This window comes from Nanorana parkeri, unplaced genomic scaffold, assembly GCF_000935625.1.
Source record: "Nanorana parkeri isolate BGI_ZX_2015 unplaced genomic scaffold, ASM93562v1 scaffold173, whole genome shotgun sequence".
Classification (NCBI taxonomy): domain Eukaryota; kingdom Metazoa; phylum Chordata; class Amphibia; order Anura; family Dicroglossidae; genus Nanorana; species Nanorana parkeri.
In genome coordinates this window covers 1,237,492-1,247,648 of record NW_017306441.1, presented here as the reverse complement: position 1 = coordinate 1,247,648, position 10,157 = coordinate 1,237,492, and the positions used below count along the sequence as shown (strand labels likewise).

Genomic DNA, 10,157 nt, shown 5'->3' with positions numbered 1-10,157 from the left:
GACTTTACTTATACCTCTGCCAGGACCAGTGTCACTGGGAGGGAATGTCCTTGCTTATATAAATGTTCTCAGGTTTAAAGGACTTGTCCTCGGCATTTGGTCTAGGAATGGCTCTAAACTCAAATCTCACCTGAAAGTGGCTGAGCTGGGGATCTGTCCCTGGGACATGGGCCCCCGGAGCTGTGGGGGATCTGTCCCTGGGATGTATTTGAGATTTGAACATTTGTCTGTATTTTTTTATAAATGTCCTCCGTCTATGGGGACTGCGCGCACCCCGGCCCCGTCTATGGGGACTGCGTGCACCCCGGCCCAGTCTATGGGGAGCGCCATCAGTTCATTGATCAGATTTTCAGTCCGATAAGTATTGCGGTGGAGTGACCATAATAAATTACTTGTTGGCTCTCCATGTTACCTGATCAGACAGAACATGTGACCATTTAAAGTGGAGCCGCAACAGCCAAGGAAGGCGCCATCTCGTTGTCTTTGGATTACGGTTACCATGGTGCTGCTCATGGGATCATCTAGGACACCAGACATTTGACTGCTTCAAAGTTTGGCCGAGTGCTGAAAAAAGGCGCTCTGACAACCTTGATTGTCATGCCTTGAAAGTGACTGTGTTGGGAGACATGACATTGGTGGGCCTAGTTCCTCTTTAACTTCTAATCAGTCCATCGTTTCTGCTTTTAAATGACTCTGAAAATGATCCGGTCACAAAGGTTTCTAAAACTCCGGCTGATGATGCACTTTGTATTTTTACTTTTGGGTAGAGTGGGAAAGTGTTGTAGCCTCTCTCTGGTTATTGCCATCTATACCCTTTATGGGGAAGGGGGTGGGGGGCAATCACCCCTCATTTTCTGTCTGGATAGGAAATGATGGGAAACCTCAAAAGGGGTATATTTACAGTATACTCCCCGTTATCCGGCATTCAAGGGGATTGGTAGATTCAGGATAAATGTAGTTTCTGTTTGCTTGAGAGTTACTATTAGTGATGGGTCTAACTAATGTTCTACCCCCATACTATACCATAACATAAACTCTGTATTGATTTCACATTAATATTGAAATACACAATCATTTCCAGTATAATACATGCTGCAGAGCAGGGAGTACGCAGAGGATTTTTTTTCTGGTTACATGAGACTTCTGGTTAGTTGAATACCGGATAACAGATAAAAATTTTTTTTTTTTTTTTTTTTTTTTTTTTTTTAAATTGCTTTTCTGTCTTTTACAACTGTGCCCCCATTTAATGTATGGGAATAGTGCTGCAACAACTTATCGATAATGAGAATCATTGTCAACAATTCTTATTGATTAGTTGAACCCGCTGCCACTCTGCTCCTCCGTTCTCTTCCCCGCCAGTGCCGACTGCAGCAGTCTGTGTCCCTTTCAATACCTGCTGCTATCCCCTCCTGTATCAGCCAAGGTAGCAGTGACACAGACGGCTGCACCAGCGGGAAGGGGACACTGGTGTACCTCTGCATTGCCCCCCGTTCCTCTACTGGTCCCCCCCTCGCCGGTGTCCAGTCTCCCATCATCGGCTGAAAACGCTAGCCAGCCTGCTATTGGATATTTTAAATTGCAATAGCAGGCTTGCTATTGCACCCTCGCAGTGCCTGCTGTCAGTTGGCAGAGGAGGACCTGAAAGTGAAATTTCTCCTTCAGCTCCCTCTACTGATTGACTGCTGGCAGTGGGCGGGTGCAATAGCCAGCCTGTTGTTGGCTATTGCAATTTAAAATATCCAATAGCAGGCTGGCTCTTGCTCCCAGCCACTGCCTGTGGTGTTGCCGTTCAGCTCCTTCAGCAGGCAGTTGTCATTCCCCAATTAAGTGGTATGAAGTAAAAAAAAAAAAAGAAAAGTTAAATGAAATTTTAAAAATACCCTCCAAAAATGTAAAGTCCCCCAACCCCGCGTACACGCGCATACTAACGGAAACAAAAGTCGGGTGCACCTACATAGAAAAAAAGACTATTGTTCTTCACATGTCGGGTATCGCTGCGTGTGCCGGAGAGCAATAATTCTCAGGCCAATATTCATCGATGACTCAACTGATGACCGGGCTTTTATAATATCTATCTATAGATATCATTTTTAGTTTCGGTTTGAAAATTCTGCTCCAGGATGTGCGTTGTGGTGCTATTGTCGGTGGCATCCCAAACACCCTCCTGCCCGCAGTGTGATCACCTGCACTGGAACGCACGTTAGTGCAATACCATGAATTTCAGTGCAAATGCAAAAATTGTTCATTCTGTTTCTATTCTGTAGTAAACTTTGTAACACTTCATTTTGTGTATTTATGTAACAGCTTCTTGGCTAAACACTGCTTTCTGGCTTTGCCAACTCGTGCGCGTCACACACAAGCCGTAAACTCAATTTAAAACTATCAACAATGCCTGTTTTTACATACAAGCGGTCCAGCAGCTCTAGATCTGCTGGATCACTTGTATAAGGTGCCTGTAGGTGCGCCCCTCTCCACAGCGTTCCCAAGCTCCGCTATGCTGTGGCACGGCAGCTTTGTGACGGCATCAGAGGGAGATTGGCACACAAACTCCCTCCGATCCCCTCTCCGATGTAGGAAGTTAAGTATATTACATCCCTTTCTGGATTCTGCTGTCACTCTATGGCTACAGGAGCTAAGGAAGCAGATATATATATATATATATATTTAGGGCTGTTGCTGATTAAAATGTTCGATTAATGGAAATTTTTTTTAATTGATTAATTATAACGCACATACAGATACAACTACATTGGCCTATACACACACAGCACAGCAATGAAGTAATAAAATGAACTAGGATCACACTAATCCAGCACATAATTAATCTCACGTGCCCCACTCAATATGGCCGCCGCTTGAGTTGGGCAACTCAGAATAATAACGTGCTGGATTAGTGTGATCCTAGTTCATTTTATTACTTCATTGCTGTATGTGTATAGGCCAATGCTTTTATAGGCCAATGCTTTGTCTGGCGCTCGTGCAGAAAGTTTCTTGGGCAAACTCACCGACCCAAGTGGCTCCGTCGTCTAACGAAGGGAAGGGGGAGGAGTCTAGTGACGTCACAGACATCGACGTCACCGGCCTCCTCCCCCCCCTTCCCTTCGTTAGCCGACGGAGCCACTTGGGGAAGGGGGGGGAGAGTCCGGAGACGTCTGTGACGTCACCGGATCTCCGACGGGACTCCCGGAAGCCGGCGTATAGGTGAGTATTTTCATTAGCGATCAAAATAATTTTAATTGATCAAAAAGATTAACGATCGAGAAATCGTTAATTTGCACAGCCCTAATAAATAGATGGATAGATCTATCTATCATTTTACATTGGTGACTGTTTCTTTATTACAATCTGGTAGAACCCAGTCTAATCTTTAAATCCCATGTACAGTAACGGAATATTGAAGCATTGCACTCCAACACTGCCTGCACACAGTCCAATCTTGTCCATTCATTTTGTAGATCTTATGAACTAAATCCCACACAGCTTGAAGGTCCAGCAGAGTGAATGCAAATTAAATATATTCTTTTACACTCATACTACTAGAATGTGATTTTTGTGTGCTGCCATTTGACCACCCCTTACCATTTGAGGTACTTTGCCTGCTCATTTTACTGTTGTATGAAGATGGGGATTGATTTATCAAGTGACTTGACCACCAGTGATGGCACCCACCTCCTCATTCTGTGCAAGAGACTACGGTACACCAAATAAGGCATCTGTACAGCTTTTAATGGCCGGTTTGTGTCATGTCTTGAGTTACCTTACTACCAGCAACCATCTCTTTGGTTGCTGACCCATTCAATTAGCCCCAATGGACATCTGGCAGAAGGCTCTTGAAAACTAGTCTGCCTTTTAACCAGCCCGTTAAGTGATTATCGTTAGTGTTTTGCAGCAGAGATCAGCCTTTCATGGTCAACTTTTCGATGGAGCCCAGTCCATCTTAAAGCTTAATTGAAACGATTATATGCTGAATATTTGACTTTTCTCCACTGCAAGACCGGTGAGTGACTCTCGACCTACTTTTGGATTTGTATGGATGTTTTTGTGGAGGAGTACCTGTGCATTTAGCTTAGTAATGGCATGCAGTGGCTACCCCTGGGGCTATCCTTCGTCTAGAATAGCAGTCCTACGTATTGCGTAATGTGAGATTGGTAAAGAGCGATCTTCACAACGTTTACAAAGTACTAAATTTATGCTTCTTTGTGGGGTCTGGTCACGTGACCACTGCCTTGGCATTGGTAAAGACCATGACCAAAGCCGAGGACTGATGTGATGAGTCTGTTCAGCCACAGCTGCCAAATGTCTGAAAGATCATTTGCATCTGGACAGCAGGGATGATGATCTACATTTAGCCACCACTCATTTAGTGCAAGTGTACATTTAGTATAAAATGAACGTCGATCTTGTAGGCCCCCCCCTGTGGTTTTCCGGGTCCACCGCTCTTCTGGGGGACTTGGAACCACGGCAAGTGAGCGCAGGTAGGGAGCAGAGCAAAGAACGCCCATTCTCTGCTCGTTCTCCACTCTGATCAGGGAGAACGGAGTGCTGTAATTACAGCGCCACCTTTCTCAGCTTTCAGATATTGCACAGATCTGTAATGTGTTGGAGGGCAGGTTCCATAAAGTGAACCTGTCGCCTCCAAACTATCCCATAGGGGCTTGTAAGCCCCAGTGTGATGGGAATAAGATAAGTGGGTAAAAAAAAAATTAAAACCAACTCTGCCACCCACCATCTGCAAATAAATGCACGCGTAGGACATTGTGTGTGGCCACCTTTTCCACTGTGTGCCTATTGTGGTAGCCAGGCAGCAGCGCTCCCTAACACGCACCATGTGCATTAAGGGGGCGAGTTTACTTAATTTGGGAAAATAGAATTGCCCGCTCTAATCTGCCCACCCCAGCGCTATACTTGCATTTTGGCGAACAGTCTTTTCCCTCTGCCAGCACTCATTGGTCGGGTGACCGCGCTGACCAATGAGGAGCGCTATTTAGCACGGTTAAATGCGGGTTTGATTAAAACAATTTATCGGGACGAGTAGATTGTCATGAGGGACAAGTAGATTGGGCTCCTGCTTTAGCCCTTGGGCAAGTAGTTTTTACATTTACACACCCCTGGGACAGTGATCTTTCCACTGCCATCTCCTGTATTTGTGCACCTATATACAATCTCCTATATAATATGAACTTGTGCATTCCTGCTGTTCCTGTTGGTATGGCTAGATGGTAGTTTGGAAGGGGTAGTGTTGCTCATGATTACAGTTCAGGTGTTACTTTGCCCTCCTATAGTGGGTAATGGTCATATAATGACTTCCAGGGAATGGAGTTGTATTATCTAGGCGTGTTTTAGGGATCACTGCTATCTAATTTTAGTCTTTAGTAATCTCCTGTGAGCTAGTTTGTTGTGTAACCCTGTAATTATCTTGCCTATTCACTGGCAGGTATATCTGGAATGCTCCATAGCGCTGGAGGTTACAAATGTTTTGTACAGTATTGGCTTGTGCTTGAAGTTGCCTTGACACGAATAGATAAGGATGTGCTTTTAGATCTGCTTTAGTTTCCAAAACATGGTAAAACAGTCCCATGTGATAGTCCTTTTTATATTTGGAAATTGAAATTCAATTGTGCTGTAAAGCCTTTCTTCAGGGGGGAGCCCTAGCTGTGGGGCTGTCCCGGCCCTAGAAGGTTTTAAGTGCTTTTGCCAGATGTGCCAGACCTAAAGAACAGTGTGGGAGGGGGGACTGTGGTGGCTCTCAGGTGGCTTTGCTGGTTCTGTTGTGGTCTCTGCGGTGGCTGTGCGGGGTTAATGGTGCGCTCTGTGGAGTTAGTGACAAAGTCAAAAAACATTGTGCTCTGTGGAGTTAATGGTGGCTGTGCAGGCTGTATGCTGGGCTCTGTGGAGGTAATGGTGGCTGTACGGGCTGTATGCTGGGCTCTGTGTGGCTCTCAGGTGGCTGTGCGGCTCTCAGGTGGCTGTGCAGTTTCACCAGGTCCCGGTTGGTCGGCAAGTGGCATGGCGAGAAGATTTTCATGCATTATACATCAATGCAGAAAAATATGAAGCTACATACTCTGCTTCTCTGGGGTGCCAGTCTGATATCTCTAGCGGAGGATCTCAGGTGGGCTGTGCTGATTATGGTGGGCTGTGCAGACCCTTGGGTTGGCTGTGGGGACTCAATGGTGGGCTGTGTGGCGCTCAGGTGGTTGTACAGGCTGAATGCTGGGCTTTGTGGGGTTAATGGTGGCTGTATGCTGGGCTCTGTGTCTCGGGTGGCTTTGCGTTCTGAGTCCCAGTCGGCGGGTGGCATGATGAGATTTACAGGCGGCAGTGTAAACTAGCGCCGTTGTTCACAGGAAGGTTGCCAGGATCTTGCTGGGGACCTCTGCAGTTTTCTAGCACTGCAGTTGATTGGGGGGAGGGGGGGCTTCCAGCTTCTCTCCTCCCCGCTGGGCGCAACTGCAATGGTCTGTGCCCCACCAATCCCGTCTGCAGATACAGGCAGGGTAGAGCAGCAGTGATCGAAGGGGACACAGAGCGCAGCATGAGAAAGGGGGCTGTATGATTGGGGTTTGGAGCTCTCCTCACTGCCTGGCACCAGCTGAGGAGGTTTATGTCTCCAGCGGGAAGGAGAGAAGCAGAATCAACTAATCGATAATGAGAATCATTGACAACCATTACATTTGTTGTTGCAGCCTTAAAACGTTTTTTTTTTTTTTTTTAAATCTAATGGAGAATGTAGTTGTTAAGCCACTGAGGACCGTAAAGCACCGCTTTAGGGTCCACTTGCAGTCAAAACCATTAGTTGGACATGCCTCCATTAGGGGTATTGCAGAAAGGGGGCCCAAATCGAACGCCTTCCGGAACAAATGTTAAGGCCGCTTATGGAAAGGTTTGAATTTTTTTTTTTTTTTGTGTGATTCTTCGGCGCTATTAAGGATTTATATACTTTGCAATGAACGCTTTCTACTACATTTCTAGTTTTTTTTTTGTTTTTTTTTATTTAATTGGTGTGGAATCTTGTGCGGGTCCTGTTTTGCTATGGTCTTTAAATGTTTTGGGTTTCTGCTTAGCTATCATTTTTTTTTCTCCCTTTTTACAGGAGACAATGGAAAAGTAACCACAGTAGTGGCCACGCCAGGTCAGGGACCAGACCGTCCGCAGGAAGTGTCCTATACGGACATCAAAGTCATCGGCAATGGGTCATTTGGTGTGGTTTATCAAGCAAGGCTTGTGGATTGCGGAGAGATGGTGGCAATTAAGAAAGTTCTCCAAGACAAGAGGTTTAAGGTGAGAACCGAACATGTACATTTCAAAATGTAGTCCCTGTGTTTAATCGGTCAGCAGACTCTCTTTATATGTGAATGATGTTGGGTTTTTATGACCTGCGCTCATTTTAATTTTTTTTTATTCTTTGTACAGAATCGTGAACTGCAGATCATGCGTAGACTGGATCACTGTAACATTGTCCGTCTGAGATATTTCTTCTACTCCAGCGGAGAGAAGGTCAGGCAGGCCTCAACACACCTTAATTCCTCTCCATCCTTCACCTGACCAGTTCTTATAAAATGCTTTCAGTTGTACCAAAAATTGTTTGATCTCCCCAACTTTTTTTCCTTTTTCTTCCCTCAAGTATTCTATCCTATTCACTGTCCCGAGTCCTAGCTTGTGAACCATTGTAAAAGATATTGACACTGTTCAGTATACTGTAATCCATAGAAGCTGATCAGATCTTGGTTTGGCAAACTCAGATGGTTGCTTTTGGGTTTCCTAGCCTTACATTGTCTTTTTTCCAGTAAACTTGCTTGTCTTAAAGTGCAACTAAACTCAGGAATTAAATCTTAAAAATATATTCAAGTACATTAACTAGGGATGCATAGATCAAGGCTTTTCGGTATAGAGTAAGAGTACCGATACTTTCCTTTTCGTTACTTGTTCCATGCTGTCTGGCCGGCTTGATTGTGCTTGGACGGAAAACCGGCTTCCCAGCAAATCGGCATCGTGCTGGCTGTTTCTGCTGGCTAGATTATGAATGGCCGGCCAATCAGGAAGCCGGGACGCGGGTCATTACTTGCCTCCCAGGTTCCTAATCGCACAGGAAGCTGGCTCCATGTTACCCTACAGCACTGCCGGTCAGAGGAAGTCTTCCTCTGTCCGGAAGGTATTGGAGCATTTAGACGAGTACTTGCCCAAATACACAGTATCTGTGCCGATACAGATACTAGTATTGGTGCATCCTTAACTATTAAAACAATGTATCTTTTTGTATCACTCGGCTGTAGATCCTCAAATCATCTCTGAATTGGTTTTGACACTGTCCTTCCTTCTGGAGGGGGGGGGGGCTACTTTTGTTCCCCATGGTCCCTGTGTGTGTTTATAAAGTAGCCACCGCTCCAAGCTTGCTCCTGTGATGGGCTACAATCTAAATACACATTTGTTAACTAGAGATCACAGGACTGAGATTGTAGTCTATCACAAGAGCGAGCTTGGAGCGGTGGCTATTTTACAACACACAGGGACCATGGGGAACAAAAGTAGCCCCCCCTCCAGAAGGAAGGAGAGTGTCAAAACCAATTCAGAGATGATTTGAGGATCTACAGCCGAGTGATACACAAATAAGATACATTGTTAATGGTTAGGGTACTTGAATGTATTAAGATTTAACTCCTGAGTTTAGTGTCACTTTTTTATATTAAAAATCATGTAATATGTATTGATACTTTACATCATGCGTTTTCTTTTTTAGAAGGATGAAGTTTATCTGAACTTAGTCTTAGACTTTGTCCCGGAAACGGTCTATCGTGTTGCTCGGCACTTTGCGAAAGCCAAATCCACGCTGCCGTCCATATATGTGAAGGTGAGCTGGTCTAGGAACCTGCTTGTCAAGTTTGGTGATTTTTTTGTGGTGCTTCAAAAGGTGATTTGTTTTTTGTCTTTTTCACCTCGTAGGTGTACATGTACCAGCTATTCCGTAGTCTGGCCTATATCCATTCTCAAGGTGTCTGCCATAGAGATATCAAACCACAGAATTTACTGGTTGATCCGGATACAGCAGTGCTGAAACTCTGTGACTTTGGCAGGTAAGCCTAAGCTATGCGTCCTGGTCCTAAGCTGCCTACATCTAGCAAGGGTTGGCTGTTGTGCTTTCGAGTACCGTCGTGCCTGTGGGGGAACACTAGCTCAAAGTATACCACAGTGCCCCCTTGGCTTAACCCTTAATGTCTGTCCACCCATTGACTTGCAGAGCTTTGTTGCTAATGCCCCTTCTGCTGTGACTGAGCATCTGCTGTTTGTCCACACTGAAGAGCACACTCGTGCTGACACCCCCGCATGCTGTTAATCAAAACAAATTGGCTATTTGTCTCCAAGTGAGCAATGTGATCAGACAACGGTGGGGGTGGGGTGGGCACTTCCACTTCCAACCATGCTATTCAGCATCCTTTGCACCATTTTTTAAATGGGCCGAAGTACTCTGTTCTGTGTCCCCTAGAAAACAGAAGGGACTCAAGATTTGTTTGGGGAGTTTTCTTTAAGCAGATTCTGATTGGACAGAGCTAGTGGGTGTGCTATATTGGTTATTGATCTTTGATTATGAAACAAATTGACACAATAGCTTTAAGTAATTATACCTGGTTATCTGTGTTTAAATCTTATAACTGCATTTAGTTTGTCATTCAGGAATACATGTTCTCTATTTCACAGTGCAAAACAGTTGGTGAGGGGGGAGCCAAATGTGTCCTATATCTGCTCCCGCTACTATAGAGCACCCGAACTTATATTTGGAGCCACAGACTACACTGCAAACATTGGTAAGTTGGGGCAGTACGAGCATGATCAAGGTGTTCAGGGGGATTACCTCGCTGTTTGTTTTTCCAGATACCTGTGACTGTTGTTTATATTGACACTTGTCTTTCCCTTTCAGACATATGGTCAGCAGGTTGTGTTCTGGCAGAGCTGCTCTTGGGTCAGCCCATTTTCCCTGGAGATAGTGGTGTGGACCAGTTGGTGGAGATTATAAAGGTAAGAGGCTGGCAAATGGCTGTGATATCTTGTAAACTGTTAAATGTATTGTATATCTAAAGTGTTTACTGAGAGAATCGATCAGATGATCGCAATGCCTGGGCTCATAGGAAGTGGGTTGAACTGCAACTAATGGTTATTTTCAT

The 10,157-nt window shown here is 45.0% G+C and overlaps 1 protein-coding gene across 1 annotated transcript in view; it reads left to right on the top strand.

The window, feature by feature from the left end:
* GSK3A (glycogen synthase kinase 3 alpha) overlaps window positions 1-10,157 on the top strand; it is a 17,133-nt gene that overhangs the window by 216 nt on the left and 6,760 nt on the right. The window contains exons 2-8 of the mRNA XM_018554787.1: window positions 2,563-2,577; window positions 7,094-7,281; window positions 7,414-7,497; window positions 8,738-8,848; window positions 8,941-9,071; window positions 9,694-9,800; window positions 9,914-10,011. Coding sequence (XP_018410289.1) covers window positions 2,563-2,577; window positions 7,094-7,281; window positions 7,414-7,497; window positions 8,738-8,848; window positions 8,941-9,071; window positions 9,694-9,800; window positions 9,914-10,011 — 734 coding nt within the window. The remainder of the gene's footprint in view (window positions 1-2,562; window positions 2,578-7,093; window positions 7,282-7,413; window positions 7,498-8,737; window positions 8,849-8,940; window positions 9,072-9,693; window positions 9,801-9,913; window positions 10,012-10,157) is intronic.